The 17,854-nt window shown below is 34.1% G+C and overlaps 1 protein-coding gene and 1 non-coding gene across 2 annotated transcripts in view; one reads left to right on the top strand and one right to left on the bottom strand.

Moving 5' to 3' along the window:
• LOC106876496 (HUWE1-associated protein modifying stress responses) overlaps positions 1-15,061 on the top strand; it is a 39,713-nt gene extending 24,652 nt beyond the window's left edge. Inside the window, exons 2-4 of the mRNA XM_014925058.2 lie at positions 5,295-5,366; positions 9,380-9,682; positions 10,946-15,061. Of these exons, the coding sequence (XP_014780544.1) occupies positions 5,295-5,366; positions 9,380-9,682; positions 10,946-11,136 (566 nt within the window). The 3' untranslated portion in view covers positions 11,137-15,061. The remainder of the gene's footprint in view (positions 1-5,294; positions 5,367-9,379; positions 9,683-10,945) is intronic.
• Positions 15,062-17,329: 2,268 nt separating this feature from the next.
• Positions 17,330-17,561, bottom strand: LOC128247934 (small nucleolar RNA U3). The gene has a single exon (XR_008264274.1). It is a non-coding gene; the product is annotated as a small nucleolar RNA U3 (small nucleolar RNA).
• Between the last annotated feature and the right edge of the window lie 293 nt (positions 17,562-17,854).

Raw genomic sequence — 17,854 nt, 5'->3', positions numbered from 1 at the left:
AATAGGTGTAGGCGTGGCTGTGTGGTCAAGAAGTTTGTTTTACTAAAGTGTGGTTATGGGTTTGATTCCACTCTATGGTACCTTGGGCAAATATCTTCTGTCATAACCTCAGGCTGGCCTATACTTTTGAGTGGAATTTGTTAGACAGAAGCTGTGTGACAACCCATTGTGTGTACCTTCAGCAATTGACTGATTGTAGTGATTGTCTTACTGGAAATCTCTAACCAACAATGTGAAATAAGTACCTTCGCTAGTTTTCTCGCCAATTAGTCATGTCATCCAGTTAAATACATCTTTGATTCCTTATGAACGAGTTGGCTCCAATCAGAATAGCCTCTCTACCATAACTTAATAAGTTCCATTCTCCCATTTTAGCTGGCAGCAAAATACTGAATCACTTCTGGCTTTGTTATGTCTTCTGCATTTGGTATTTATACCTGAAATGTGTTATCAGTTTCATCAGATCAAGACATTTACAATAACTTTAACATGCCATTAAGAAGGGTCCAAAGGAATCTTGAATATGAATTTAACAATGTTTGTAAAGACAGGGAAAAATATTTTTGTAACTGCCTCTCCTGCTTATACTCAGAGTATAGTAAAGTTATGTAAGAGATTGGGAGTAGAACTGTAGCTGGTAATTGGAACTATATTACAATACATAACTTTACTAGGCTTTCAACACTGAATTACCAAACCACATATTGGTAGAGTATCTAAAACTGTCCTTAATCTATGTATTCTATCCATGAGGTGCTCTACTTTAAATATAAACCATTTGACTATTGAAATATACATGCTTTTCATTATTTATGAATTAATACTTTCTGAACTTTGAGAAGTTATTTAATGTAAATATCAAAATTATGACTTAGTCATATTGCAGGAGTTGGCTACCATAGTTAAACCATAGCAGTTGTTGAATAAATAACTACCTTTAATCTGGTTTCATTCACATTTAAATAATTGCTTGTTCTCTTTCTTATTAAATTACAGAATTACAGATCATAATCATTTGTGACCCACACTTAAGAGAACTTCTCACACTCTTTCACAACAAACCAAACTACATCTCTACATCACATTTCCACTTCATGCACTATGCTCCCCAATCCTGTCCTCTTGGCTCTTTGTCACTGTATCATTGCTCTCCCTGCCCGATCTGTGTTTTCCACCCACACGTCCTGTCTCACTTTAACGTTGTTATCTTCCCCCCCCCCCTCCGACTTGTGTGTTCCACCCGCATGTAACAAGAAAACTTTGCATGCACCGTACCCCAACAAACCAATCTACATCTCTTCCTCCACATTTCCTCCTTCATACACTATACCTAGCTCTTGCTCTCCAATCCTGTCCTCACAGCCCTGTTCTGCTGTATCATTGCTATCCAATAGCCTCCTGACTCTATATATATATATACCAAGTTTTCGCCACTCCACGCCCCACCCCCCTGCACTCTTTAATCATTCTTCCTTTGTAATATCTTGCCACTTATATTATGGTGTTTGAACCTCGAGTATGCCCTGACACTTGCCACCAACTATATCTCTTCCTTCACTCAACCATCCCATTTATGTTCTGACCTCTGTCCCTTGTAAGTATGCCTGACACTTTGCCACCATCTCTATCCTGCTGTCTCCCACACTCTCTCTCCTCCTGCACTTCCCTCAGGTTGGGTAATCATGTATTTCCTTTGCGGCAGCTCCCTGTTTCTGTCTTCATTCCTGGTCTCTCTCTCTGGCTGGGTAACCTTGTACCTCCTCTACAGCAAGACACCTGTTTCTGTCTCACTATAACCTTTCATCATCTGACACAAGATCACCTCCAATGCCCCCTTCCCTCTCAAAAGAGTTCTTTTTTTTTTTCATCTTGCAAGTACTTGATGACCCTGTCAGTGCAGGTGCCACTTAAAAGTACCCAGTCCACATTGTAAAGTGGTTAGTGTTTGGAAGATCATTCAGTTGTAAAAACCTTGCCAAAACTGACCTCTCCTATGTGTTAGGAAGGGCATCTGTAAAAATCCTGCCAAAACAGTTACAGAAGTCTGGTGCAGGCTTCTGCCTGGCCGACTCTTGTCAAAATGTCCCACCCATGCCAGCATGGAAGGCGGACATTAAATGATGATGAATCATTTATGACAATATTTTCATGATAGATGGGGGCGGGGTTGATGATTCTACAAACATTAGCATATAAAGACTTTGAGTTGGATACCTTTCAAAATAACCAATTATCTGTGACTTTCTTTCAAAATAGCTTGAATGTTTTGTTGAACAACAAAGATATTTTTACCATACAAAAGTTTTTAACCCTTTAGCATTTAAACTGGCCATATCAGACCCAAAATATTTTACCTGTTATGTTCAAACTGGCCAGATCCAGAATGTCATGCCTATGTCATTCTAAAAATAAGCAATCACATTTGATAGAGTAACCTGAATACTAGAGTTAAAACACTCAACCAACACACTTTAAGATTATCAAATAGATTGGAATCATACTGGTCTAAGTGTTTACAATATTTCAGTCAATTAAAGAATAATAGTAGTTACTATGATAGGGTTGTGGCAGACCTGTGATAATAAAGGCTTTATTGAAAATATAGTAGACATTTACAAAGTTTTTTAAAAAAATTGCTCAAGATCTGAGCCTCATTTAATTAAAATTTAAATTAGTAATATTTTTGTAATATATTGGGTTGAGGAATAATTTATGACCGTTTTTTTTTTTTGAATTTTATTTTAAACAAAAAAGAATGACAACAAATTAATAATGTACTCTCTGTTGTTGTTTAAGACTTCCTCCCATTGTTCAATAAGTTTTTCAATGCCTTGGCAATAGAAATCTTCCAGTCTTGACTCAAAGAATTCGTCCAGCTAAGCCCTCAATTCCATGTCATTATTGAATGATACACTGCACAAATCAGTTGAAAGAGATGAAAATCTGACGGTGCCAAGTCTAGAGAGTATGGAGGATGAGACAGCACTTCCCATTTGAGTTCTTGAATCGTGGCTTTGATCATATTGGCGATGTGAGGATGGGTATTGTGTTGCAAAGAATGCCATTTTGCTTGTTCTGTCTTTTTTGCTGAATTGCTGCACCAAGTTGGTGTAGTTGTTGAATGTAGAGTTCTGCATTGAGTGTTTGGTTGCGCTCAAGCAGTTCATAATGAATTATGCCTTCCCAGTTCCACCATACACACAACATGGTCTTTCGAGGATGAAGGTCTTGTTTTACTTGTGAGTTGCTTGTTTGTCAGGGCTGTCTCATTCTTTTTGCTGCTCCATAGTAACAATGTAGTAAAGAAAACATTATTTGTGACCATGTGTTGACCTATGTCGAGTGAGCAAACTGGTGGTGATTGTGGAGCATTGATTTTCGTTGTTTTTGCTTGAAGCATATAGCACCCAAGCACTAAATTTCTGAACCTTGTCCATTGGGTTTCACCACAGTTTAAAAAAATTTTTTTTTATCACAATCAATCTGCTCTGCTAATTCTCTGGTTATTTGACATGAATTTTTGTGAAGAAGTTAGTTCAATCACACTTTATTGGACTCAGTTGGTTGACTGGTGTATGATCTGTACTTGAGGTCAAAATTCCCATTTTTGAAGCATGAAAACCAATGGTGGGCGGTACTTTGAGACATTACTCCTTCTCCATACACAGCACAAATCTCACGAACATTTTCCAATCAAAGTCGGATGTAGAGGGTTTGTTGGACACGGTGTGAGATGACTGTTGTTATCAAATACCACCATGACCGATATCCAAACTACAGTGGAGAAGGCTAGCCACTGGATTTGGTTAAATAGAGACGATGAGCAATGGCTAGAGAAATATTGAGCTATATTTAATAACCAATTGATCTAGCAAGCAGGGCCTCATATCAGTGAGGGGGGCTGGTGTGCATTGATGCTGTTGAGAGGCGCGCATTTTCTCCTGATGACCCCATAAACTTGTTGGCATCCGGTATGCGGAATTCTTGACTGGTAGCGCTTGCATGTGCAAGACATTGAAGTTTTTGTCTGTGTTCTCATTGCTATGTTGTATATTTATTCTACTGATTCATAAAGCAGTATTTTCCCTTACTTAATTGCTATATTGTCTCTCATTGAAACATGTTTCTTCATGAGAGTAAAGTTTATATAGATTCTCATCAGTGTGTCTTTGTAAGATTTAAAGTTCATATTTAAATTTTAAAAGGAAGACTTATAAGATGCTTTTTGTATGGAAATTTGTATAATTTTTCATGGAAGGGTTAATTAACCATTTAGCATTTAAGCTGACTAGATTCAACCTCTTGCATCTACCATACAATGTCATTCTAAAAATAAACAATCACTACAAAATAATGCATGATTAATTCAAAACAATATGAATGTATAAGCATTACGTTTGACTGAGAAGTTTAAATGCTAAAGGGTTAATAAACAGTATTAAAATGAGAGATTAAAACTTAGTTATCTTAAGTTGGTATCAGTCTCAGATAACTCATAGTTAATATTACCACCTCAACAATAACTAGTGATATCTTCACACAGTACAAAACTAGGTGCAACAGCTTTTTGAATGTCTTTTTCTTAGATTTATAAACATATTTACTATGGAGATGATGTGTTACTTTGAGAGCATTGATTGTGCCAAGATATGTCTTTGGCTAGATTCCATGTAACTAAGATCATCATCAATAATATCCCTCCTCAACCATCTCCATCTGGTGGTAACAGGAGAGACTGTGCTGAGCAAAGTCAGTCTTCAAATATCCAAGCTTGTGGATCAACTTGTAAAGAGCTAAGAAGGTGCTTGCACAGGAGGCTCTGGACAGCATGGTAGTGTATAGAATTCCAAAGTCCCCTAGCATATCAAGCTCAGCTTCTATGTGACTGTACAATCTGTTCTACTGTATGGTTGTGAATGCTGGGCCTTGAAGCCTATTCTGCAGAAGTCACTGGATGGAGGCTACTCCTGAAATGCTGCTTATCAGCAACAAGCATCTTGTATAGGGGAGGCTGGCTGACTGGTTACTGTCAGCGCTGTTGGGCACTCTGTTAGCTCGCTGGTGCTACAGAAGTTAAAATATGGACATTGAAATGAAAGCATAAGGAGGTACTAAAGAAAGATGTGAAATTTACAGGTGAGTGAGCATGACATATGGAAGTCTGAGTACCACTTGAGGACTTGTCTAAGTTGACCTAATTAACTAATATCAATTTAACTTTATTATTTTTTAATCTGTATCCTGTTTTTTAATTTAAAGTTATATTTAACAGCTTATGTTTATTTTTTTGTCAGATCGACACCAAGGCCGTTCTTTATGGGGTCCATTTCGAAATGCAGCTACAGCAGTTACTGATATGTACAAAGGTATGTTTCATGTTTCATTGGTTGGATTTAATCTTAAAATTAACTGAATATTTTTCAGTAGTGGTGAGGTTAGTTTAGCAGATTTTAAATTTATGCAAAGTTAATATTAAATATTGTTGCTTTCTTCAATAAAAAAGTTTTCAAATTAGGAAACAATGATGAATAAAACATTACATTAAATACAGAAATGAAATTTTGAAGAATTGTTTTTTGTTTCTTTTTACAATCTTTTCGGTTATTTCATTGCTTTAATGATTTTTGAAAAAAAAAAAAAAATTTTGTCCTATGTAAAAATGCTAATTATATTACATAGTTAAAAGTGTTTGATTTGTTTTATGCCATATTTAAAATTAATGCAAAATTAATGTGAATAACTGCTCCAGTGCTGTTTAACAAGTAGGTAGTGAGCATGGTTAATCAAGCATTATGAATTCAAACACTACAATTATGGTACTATATTAATGCCTTAAATAGATGTAACAATCATTTAGATGTTAACTTTAGGAAAGTCATCCATCTATAAGTTAATTTATATGAATGTCTGGATTTTCAGTATTATTCCAAAGAGAAATCCTTATAAAATGCATTTTAAATGTTATAAGCTAAAACTATATCACTTGGCATTATTTAGTTACAGCAATTGGATATTTATGGTCATTTGGTAATAATAATTTTTCATTTACTACACAATGTTTTTGTATGTATAAAGAACGACACAAAATTCTGACAATATTTTTCTGAATAAATAACTGAATACATGTTGGTTATATCTAGTTTGAATGACCTTGTAATTAAAACTAAATTTCTTTTGTTATTGATGGCATATGTAACTTTCTCTGAAATTGATTCAAACCAAATTATTTTCAGAAATACTGATTTTATGAAAACTGTGTTCAGTTTGTTAAAAAGATGACAAAAAAGGATTGATTGATAAAGTAATGTAGACAAGTTTTCACTGTCCTATATTTTTATCAGTTGAGAACTTCATAGAGAGTTACTTCTCCAAAGAATAAAAACCAATATAAAGGAAATGTTTGTTTCTTAGGAGCCAAACTGGACTGTAACAACCTGTCAAACCATTACTTGCAAGGAAAGCAGACAAAACAATGAGTGTAGTGGTGATGGAAATTAAGTAGAACTGCAGACAACCCACAAATAGCATAAAACTGCTTTCACATCCACTGGTCATAAATTTTTAACCAGACAAACAATGCTATTAAAACTTTACTAGTGTGAAAAAATGTTTTTTTTGATGGAACACAGTTCAATCTTATATATTCACATTTACTTATAATCACAATGTATAATACTGAACTGAACTAAATGTATACATGACTGTACACATATCTTTAGAGGCTTATTTGCTGCAAATGAAACCTCATGAGCAGATTCTTGTGGATTATTTCTGGAAGACGTATCTGAAATCTGGTTCTTTCATATTTTGTAAAATGAAAAATCTGTAATCTTCTCCAGCTATAAAAAGCTCTCTGGTACAGATGAAAGATTTTGAGAACAGTAATTTTAAAGTTAAGTTATGAACCTCAACTTGTTTGAAACTTTTTGGTATTTAAAAGTTCTTAAGTTGAAATACCAAATTGAGAATTGACAGCTTTTATCAACTCGGCTATTGAAAGAATGTGGAAAGAAAATGTTCTTTGAATAATCTTATCTTGACTGATTTCCAGAAAATTTTGGCAGATACTACAATGTGAATGATTTCACCAAGAGACTTAATGGTAATGAAAGAAAGATCATTAATTTTCTTTGATATCTGAAATAGGCACAGGTATGACTGTGTGGTAAGAAGTTTGCTCCCCAATCACATGGTTCTGGGTTCAGTCCCAATAATGCATGGGATTTTGGGCAAATGTCTTCTATAGCTTTGAGCTGACCAAAGTCTTGTGAGTAGATTTGGTACTTAAAAACTGAAAGAAACTTGTTTGTGTGTGTGTGTGTGTGTGTGTGCTCAACTGTTTTCTTGCCTTGACATTGTATGTTGTAAATGAGTGTCACCACCATGTAAACAGTGTTCTTCATTTCCAATGTTCTGTGAAAAGATTCTGACTATGGGGTAAAACAGGTGATGATAAGTGATGGGAAGGTTGTCCAGCAGCTGAAAATCTGCTTCTGCAAATTCTTTTTGATCATGTGAACATGGAAAATTGGATGTTAAAATGATGATGTAAATATGTCCTAAAAGATGAATATATGTGGAGAATTCAAAAAATGAAAGGAGGTGAGCATGCTCTACTAATGGGTATATAATGTCAGTGTATGGAGCATCAGGGAACAAATAAACTAATAGAATAACTGGATACAAAGTAGAGTAGAAAACTGCACTGATACAGACGTGATGTGTGTGGAAAATGACAGGGGGATAAAGGGATGCTAGTTGATCTAAGCGGAAGGAGAAGAGTTTGTAAAACCTTATCTCAGGATGTTGAACCGCACAATAGAGATAAGAAAGAACTGCAACAAATGTCATGGTTCATCCAACCTATGCAATCCTGGAAAAATGGCTGTAAAACGAGGATAGTATTGAATTCATTTTAATGGGATTTTTTTCTGTACAAATAATAAACATTTGTAGTTGGCATTTATTTTTTTAATCTGGTGTTATAAAAATATAATTTTCATTAGAGATTCAGAAAGACCACATTAATTAAAATTGACTGCATGAATGCAATTTACTATTTTTAAAAAAATCCCAAAAAACTAGGAATTTTCATAGGAGAGACCAACATTCTTTGCTATAATAGAAATCAGTTGAAGCCAATATCACTGTTTTTATCATTACTGCATCTACCAGTGAGGCCTGGTTCTAGAATTCTAGGGTTTTGAGGAGTGTGGCACTATCTCTTAGCCACTTTTGATCCCAGATCAACTCTGACTAGAGTAGTAGCACCTGTCATTGTCTCAACTGCAGGTTACTTAGCTTCTGATGGCATTGTCTTTAGAAGCAGATTACTCACCCCAATGAACCGAGGGTAGATGCAGCTCTTTAGGTGCTCATTTAAGAGAATGTAGCTCCATACAAATCCTGCAAAACCTGGGCTTGTGGAACTTGTTGCACCAGACTAATACAAGTTTTATGGATGAGTGAGTAAGACTGGCTCTGCACAAACCATGCCTACTATCATGATATTCATTGTGCAGATTAATCAGCAAACCAAAACACCAACGCTGTCGCATTTTCTTCCTAAGTCCAGTGGCAATAGGGAAAGAGACAGCTGGGACAGATACTGGAAATCTCTAGCTTTGACCCTGCATACAATCAGCTGTAATGTGATGGTTGATTTTTTTCAGTTGTGTCTTGTTGGACCTTCATTTGTTGAAGCAATAAGAGAGTCCATCATCATTACTAAATACAGCTGTCTATAACAGTAAAGATCTGAAATATACATAAAAATTGCTCATTCCAACTTTCTCTGTAAATTCTCATCACTGTCTTTCCTCAGCCATTCGCAAAATATATATTGATTACGTAACAAATTCAATTTCTACTCAGTGATGTTGTTTCTGTTTAGAGCTATTCTATAATTAGGCTTTTTTAATTGATTCTGTAGATCATAATTTACTTTGTGTTTATTAATCCACTAAGTGCTGCTGCTAATGGTCTTATTCTGGCTTTCTTCATTTTTAGTTGCTGTCACTAAAGTTCTTATCTGAATAACCTAACAAGAAAAAACTTGTACATCTCACATGATATTTTACTTTTGTAGTCCATTGCTAGTTTAAACAGCTATATTTTGTAATTTCAACAACAAAGGTTTACATTTCTTCATTTTAGTGTCTTCTGGCAATAATTTATCATTTCCTATCAGTTTATATTGAAATGCAGAATTTTGTCCGATGAAATTCCTAAATATCTATTTTTTACCTTTTAGATAGTTTAATGGTGATGTTTTTTTTCTTCTTTTGTATTGTTTACTAACTCAATGAAATAGCTCCTGTAGTATAAATACAGTCTAGCAAGTATGTGTTACCATTGTTTCATAAATTATGTATTTCAGATAGTATAGATACATTACGAGGCTGTATTGATGTTGGTGTGCAGTGTGGTAAACAACACAGAACAAAGGATATTATTGCCTGGGCCAAAAAGAAACGACGTCATATACGTAGAGAAGAACTTCTTGCTTTTCTTTGTGGCAAGAATCCACCATTGCGTAACCGAGGAGCATCTACTGGCAAAAGTGGTACTTGGATGACTAAAGACAGGCCCTCTCAAAGGTTATCTCACTGTGGTGGAAGGGATTTAGAACCAGACACAGATACTGAATTGCAAGCTTTTAGTGATGCATTGGCCTTGCAAGGTGAGTACTTCTCTCTTAACAAAGATTCTTTTTGAAATTATTCTTTCATTTAAATAGCTGTAATTTGTAGTTTAGCTGCCCCAGAGATCTAGTTAGGAAATTATTTGCCATCAGTCTTTGATTTTGCTCCATAAAAATGTATGAATTGGGGTATTCATCTACAGGTACCTAGTTTTATGGTAGATGTAGTTACAGTGTCAGTATAAATCCACACTTGCTATATGCATTGACTAGTATAACATTCTAGGTACTTAAACAGCATGCACAAAGTATTTGAGAAATACAATTGCATAGAGCACTTGATATCATATTACCGAAAATTTCTGTATCCAAAGCTAAGAGATCCACCATTTGAACATGTGGGATATTTCTATAGCTAGCATGCCACATGTTGGACATCTAAATTTAGCCTCAAGATTGCATAAAAGTATTTGTAGTTTCAACAGCTCATCAGTTTTCTGAATGAATAAGCTACATTAGTAGCTCTACTCCTACTAGCAATATTTTGGCTTTATAACGTCATTGATGTTAGAATTTTTGGAATGTGTATTAGCTACTGAAACTAAAATCATAATTGAAATACAGTAATCCCTCACCAAATTGTGGTTTATCTATCATGATTTATTATTTAAACTTTCGTCAATTCCTCTATTTTGCATTTATAACAAATATATACAAATTATAAAAATAATGAAAACTATATACAGTACAGTACTGTTTCTACTTTGCGGATTTTCACCTATTGTGGGGGTGGAACATAACATCCACGATAGTTAAGGGATTACTGTAGGTGTCAACTAATTGAAAACGTTTAACTTATGCTGTATAATAATTTCTAAATGACTTCAGCTTATTGTAGCTTTTTCTTTCCTATACAATTGGTATTGTGGAAAACATCTACCAGTAATCATATAACAAAAATAAAAATACATCTTTGACCATAATCAAAAATCAAAGAAGTTATTGACTTCAGGTCATATTAATGATATTCAGCTTAGTCGAATTTGTAATAAATCCACAGGATTATATTTTGTCTCTTGTAGAAGGGTGTTTTTTATTTGCTTTTTTATTGCATATGCTTCTTTGCAGTAATTATATCTTAAGTCAATTTTGGTTTACCAGTTAATACAAATTTGAGATGATTCAATTTTAAAGCATTTGATTTCTAAATTTGCTTTAGTTGACGGGATATTTTAAGTGTTAATGTGTTTTCTTAGGTTCTCCATTGAATCATTAATCATGCTATTTTTGCTTCTTTTTCAGGTTTAAATGGTGCTATGTCAAATATTAGTGTAGGATATCTACCTCATACTGGCGGTACCTTAAACAGAAACATGGAAGATTTGAACAGATTCATTCTTGATGAAATATCTAGGCATTCTGATTCCCGCAAAAGAAGTCCACCTTCAGATGGTATGGATTCACCATCTCGAAAAAAAAGCCGCATAATGTAGAATAATGACAAATTGAACCACTACATGTCACTTGTAGAAAACTTTCTATAAAATAAATACATAATATACACACACACACACACACACACATATATATATATATGTATATATTGTGTGTGTGTGTGTGTGTGTGTGTGTATATATATGTGTGTGTGTGTATATATATATATATATATATATATATATATATCCCCTCGTGTACATACAGTTAGCTTCTTCTGAAGCTATTCTTCTGTGAAATGATGTTGAGCCAACATTGTGTTTGCTTCAGCCGATTATATATAAATGACTCTTGCTAAAAGGAGACTAATCTCCCCATTTGGGGGCCACAAGAGAAAACTGTCAGAGCAGGGATTTTTTTTCCTTTTTTCTTTTGATTTTTTTTTTTTTTTTAAATCCTGGAAATCTTTTTCTCGTAATAGTTATAAGTACATCTCTTGTGGATGGTAACCAAAGACAAATCCTGACATAACACCTGTGTAATCAGATTATATTTCTTCAGCGTGCCTAGTTAGCAACTGAAAAAAACTGGGAAGGGATGCTTTCGCATCATATTCTGCATTGAAATGTAAAAGCTGCAACAATTGATAGAAGAATGACCAGGGCCCTCTCGTTGTGGCTGTCCCAGCAACCAACAAGACACAAATAATGGAGTTTTAGCAGCCTTAACTTAATTTTTTCAATAAACACAAAGTATTTCGTTCATTTTTTTAAAAAGCAGTTTCTATTTCTTCATTTTTCTTTTTCTTTTCGCCTTTTCATCTAAGGGTTAGAATATTTGCTTGTAAGAAACCAAAAAGTATTTCTAGTTTAAAAAAGTAATTAGATTCTCCAGCTTCTTTATATGTGTTGGTCAGTAAGAAATGTAATTTTTAAAGAGTTTTTTCACCATCATTTTCCCATTAGTACCACTTATTTCAGCTGCCTCTGAGACTTTTCAATTCTTACTTTATATATTCTTAATCTAATGATCAGAGTACTGTTTTTTTTTTTCTTTTATTCACTGATTATGTAGAAGTTATACATTTAAGTAATAATAATAACCTTTACTACTGACTTTAGTCACTTGTGAAATATATTTTTCAAATTTATTTCTCTTTATCCAATATCATTATTTTAGTTTTTAATATATTCATGAAATTCTATTTTATCCAAAGCAGATGTCTGTATTATTTGATCCTTTAGCTGGTCTTCCTTAATAATTGCAACATCAAAGATCTGTAAAATAGAATTATCTCACTTTTAAATGCTTCTTTTTCTTTGTTTAGCAAAGTTGAAGATTTTTTCTCTCTTTATTTCACTGAAAACTCTCTCATACAATATTTTCAGATAACGACAGCAATTATTTTTTTCCCTGTTTTAACTTTAGCTGTAGTCTTTCTTTCTTTTCTCAGTTTGCTACCATCTGGTCTTTGTTTTAAAGGAATCATTGAATTTCATTAGTTTTTAATCAAAAACTTGTGACAAAGATTTTTGGTTCTGATGATGCTCCATTCCTGTCAGATTTTTCAAATTATTCTTGACTGCTAAGAAAATTTAGATTTAATCCCAGTTGTATCAAAAATGGTTACTAAAATATTCTAATAACCAGAAAAACTTTTTTGTTCACAAAACAAAAGTTAATATCTTTCTCTCATTCCAGTGGGCCATTTTATTTATTTTACTTTTTTCTCTTTTTTTTTTTCAATCCAACAATTTAGGCAGAATGTCTTTTTCTTATTGCTAAAATCATTCATTAATTTGTTTTAATTTATGGTAAGTAAAGCTGTAGAATCAAGGTGTATGTTTCCAAATTGGATTAATTAACCATTCTTCAACTCAGAAATAGTTCTTCAATTTTTTATTTCAAAATCCATGGTGTTTATTATCCATGGACATTGTATTCACACAGTGTACATTCCAGAATGTGTTAATGGATATAAACTGCAATATGGAGTTAATATAATCTCCACAAGTCTATTTCAAAGTCGTTATCAAATGGCCAACTCTAGTTTTATGTATCTGTGATAGTTTTTATGTGAGAGGGTGTGTACATGTTTGTGCATGCATGCAATAAGTTTCCTATGTAACTAGACAGACCAGAATGTTACTAGATCTTTGTTCCAAAATACTGAGATAATATTACAATATTAGTTTGACAAGATCTCCAAATGAATGCTGTACTAAAATTAAGAGCCCTATATCATTAAACATTCAGTCTTAGAGAAAAAAAAACAAATATTCAAATTTGCAAACGTAGTGGTTCAGTAATTAACAAACAAAATGTGATCGTTTGCTTTGTACTTCTGTAATTATTGGGCACAAACTGATCACTAAAATGGAATTTTGACTTCCTCCTGGCCCCCTTTTCTCCCAAATCTCTTCATTTATTTTGATGTGTTGTAAGATGGTGAAATATTAAATTATATTTGTTTAGTTTTTATTTGTTGATTGGCTCCTTTTGGCTGAAGAATGTCTTGTATGTTATTGGTATTACTGACAATCTTTAATTTAATTAGCTTTTACTTTAGTCAAATTATAATGTATTCCCTCCTCACTTGCCTTCCTTACCTCATATAAACTGTCCTGCCAAATTTATAGCCCTGTAGAAGATAAATTCTTCTGAAGGTATTTCTTCCTTACAATGCAACTGTTCACTAAAACATAACATGGGTTTGAAATTGTATGTGTATATGTGTGTATATAATATATATATAATATATATATATATATATATATATATATATATAGCTTTAGGTTACTTACCTCTGTGTGTTCTGTGGGCTCTTAGTCATTGATATTATCTCGGTGCCCTGAGCTGATTTGACCTTTCTCTGTTCAGTTAACTAGCCTTGCTTTATGTTGGTATTAGTAGTATATGTGTTATTTTTTCCCCCTTTGTGTATGTCTTTTTATAATTGTATATTTATCTATACAGATGTATATGCCTTTATTTTTAATTGGTTTGCCATTTAATCTAATTTACTAAGCTAGTAATATCAAAATCTCTTTAATCAGTTGTCGATCTAGTTCTTTCATTGTTGAAATATTAAATATATATTTACAAAACAAAAAAAACAGTAAAAATATGGCTGTTTAGATTGATTTGTCCATGTTGGATGCAATTTAATTGTAGCACTTGCTACCCTGAATATCATCAACCTCTTTAAAAGGTGGTGATAACTAGTGTAAAACGTTTAAAAACAGAATGGATATGACCTGTTTCTAAGATAGTATATGTTAATAACCTTGTACAATCCCTATAGCTAAATGATGTATGTCATATATATATATATATATATATATATATATATGTCTGTTTTTTGCAGCTGTCTATTTGAATGTTAACTGATGACTTGCAAATCTGTAGAGAATGGAGACGAGTACTCCTAACATTGCAATAATGGAATAAAACTAAAATTTCCATTCACCTCCCCTCCCTCTTTATTTTATTCTTTTCTTATCGACATATTTACCCCATTTCTGCCACCCCTCTATGAAATGTGTGTGTGTATATATATATGTGTGTGTGTATATATATATGTATGTTTGTGTATATGTGTGTGTGTGCGCGTGTGTATGTGTGTGATATATATACACTTGCACATGTATATATATGTGTGTAATATATACACACATCGTATGTGTATATAATACATGCACATACCTGGGAAATGTAAACAGTCCTCACTTCTGCTGTATCTTAGTTTTTTTTTTTTGTATTTATTTTTCTTCAAATTCTGTGATCTTTTTTTTCTTTTTCTTTTTTTTTTTTTTTTTTTTTTTTTTTTTTGTTTTTTTCAAATAAAACAATTTCAATAGATGAATTCCCAAGTTTTGAACAAAATTGTAAAAGATGCAAAACACACTCACAGGTTGGGAACTTTGTAAAATACAAGAATAAATAAAAACACAAAACACTTTAAAAATATACATTGAAACTTTACCTTTTTTGTTGTTTGTTACTCTTTTTGTTTTATATGTGTATATGTATGCATGCATGTATGTGAGGGTGAATGTTTGTAGATGTGTGTGCGTGGTTTGATCACCTCTTCCTTTCTTTGCCTTCAGTTATTTCTCTTCTCTGCTTCATATATCTAACTTTTCCTGCATCTTGTTATGTCTGCCATCATACCCCACTCACTATAGCCACTCTCACACATCATCCCTCTACCTTCTGATCTATCCTTTCTGAGCCATTTCTATCTCTCCCACTCTACATCTCTCCATACTGTGACTTCTTATCAACTACACTTCTGCCTTTATTCGTTACTTACTACATTTACCTCTACTGTCATCTCTAAGCATCTGTTACTCTCCCCTCACATTCTTATGTAAGTATCCTCTCCTCCCTTTCTATGGCCCAATGTATCCTCTCATATGCTAACTTTCTTGTACCTTGAGAGTTTACTCTGGCATTCCATCACTACTTTCATTTGTCTTTCTCAACTACTCCCATCCTCACTCCTATATAATGTGGGGTAACTGTATCTCCTCTAAAGCAAGACACCTAATCTTGTCTCTGGCATAAAGCCCCACAGACACACACTTAGAAATGGGAGCTTTTATTCTTTTCCCTGCTCTTTTTTCTGTCTTGTAAGTTACTGGTGGCACAAGAAAAGCATCTAACCATAGAAACCATGTCAAACATGGCACTGGAACTGGGCACAGCTCTGTGGCTTATCCTGTCAAACCATACAACCTATGCTAGCATGAAAAGCTGATGTTAGATGATATATTCATGAATAGTTTTATATATATATATATATATGTATATATATATATGAATGAATTCCAATATTTTAAATCTAGGTTTGTCCCCATTAACGGTGGTGACCAGATCTACTCACTCTTACAGTAGCCACTTTCACACCATCTCACCCGGTTTTGGGCGTCCTCAATCTCCTTCTCCACCTGTCCCCTCTGTTTTCTTTGGTCAACCTCACTTTCGTGGTTCATTCACTTTAAACTCAAGCACTCTCCTCAGAACATGATCCTCATCCCTCCTCAACACATGTCCATACCACTGCATCCCATTTACCCTTGCCAGCTGTTTCACTGATTCCTCCAACTGCAGCATCCTTATCAAGCCCTCAACCCTCCTTTTATCCAATAGTTTCACACCATACATTGCTCTCTCAGTCCTTCTCAAAATTGCCATCTCTATATGATTAGACAAGCTGAAGATGTAACTAGCTCTTTTGGCACATTTTCAAAGCAATTTCAAATAAAATAACACTAATTAAAGGTACTGCTAAACAATTTATATGGTATATTTTATTGTATGGAATATAAAATGCCTTACATTAGTAACAGCACTTTTGCATCAGCAACACCTTTTACATTAAAATATATCTTGATAATTACAAGTATTCCTAATTATTATAATCATACTTTAATGCCCATGTTCCATGCTGCTATGGGTTGAACAATTTGACTGGACGTGATCGGCTCAAAGACTTCATCATGCTCCAGTATCTACTTTGGCATGGTTTCTATGGTTGGGTACCCTTCCTAATGCCAACCACTTTCTAGTGTGTAGTGAGTGCTTTTTTTCCATGCCACCAACACTAGTGAGATCACCATGCAGCTTCTAAGACTACAAATCCCAAAATAGGGCAACTTAATGCTAGGAGATGAGGAGTAGAGATATTCCATAAACAATCGCATCATCAGAATCTCAAGGCTATGAGATAATGCATGATAAATTCAAAACAATGGGAATACATAAGCAGAACATTTCACAGAGTAATTTCAATGCTAATGGGTTAAAATCCTGTTGGAAGTGAAGCTTCCTATCTTGGACATGTGAGCATGCGCACTACAGCCAAACACCGCATCACTAAAACTGAAGCACACAGTTCTATACAAGGATTTTTGTATTTTTTTCATAAGCTAGGGGATGGCTATTGACGTTAAGCTTAAGGAGTATATAATGTACAAGTATAAAGAAAGAATTAAAGAAAAAAGGACTCATTATATTGAATGTTACCGATAATATTCTTTTCTACTCTAGGCACAAGGCCTGAAATTTTGGGCGAGGGGACCAGCCGATTAGGTCGACCCCAGTATGCAACTAGTACTTAATTTATCGACCCTGAAAGAACGAAAGTCAATGTCGGCGGAATTTGAACTCAGACCGTAAATACAGACAAAATACCGCTAAGCATTTCGCCCGGAGTGCTAACGTTTCTGCCAGCTCGCCGCCTTAAAGACTCAGAAAGTATTGAGTCACTCTTTAAGAAGTTATTAAATCTCTCAAGAATGATCCTCACTGGATTTTTCTCACATTTGTTAAAAGCGAGGAACGAATGATAAAGAAAAACTTGTTTCACGCTCAGGACTCAATACAATCTCACATCATCGTGATGTTGTTGATCTGCTCAATAGAATCAGATACTGTTGCGACACATGCTTAAGAAATGATCCTTAAAAGCATGGAACGTTATCAATAATAGCGAGTGGAAATAAGGGTTGCTGCAGTTCTGTAGTGCCTATAAACAAGCCACCACTGCCCAGTACTTATTTTATTGACCCCAAAAGGATGAAAGACAGTGAACCTCGTTGGAATTTTGAACTCAGAAAGTAGCAATGGATAAAGCATTTTGCCTGGCATACTCACATCTCTGCCAACTTGCTGTCTTAATAGGGATGAATATTACATACAAACAGATATTGCTTTTCACTAAGAAATTAGACAATATAAGATAGCTTAGATTTAGAGGATGAGAGATTATGG

The sequence above is a fragment of the Octopus bimaculoides genome, chromosome 5 (genome assembly GCF_001194135.2).
Source record: "Octopus bimaculoides isolate UCB-OBI-ISO-001 chromosome 5, ASM119413v2, whole genome shotgun sequence".
In the NCBI taxonomy this organism is placed as follows: Eukaryota; Metazoa; Mollusca; class Cephalopoda; order Octopoda; family Octopodidae; genus Octopus; species Octopus bimaculoides.
This window is presented reverse-complemented; position numbering and strand designations above follow the sequence as displayed.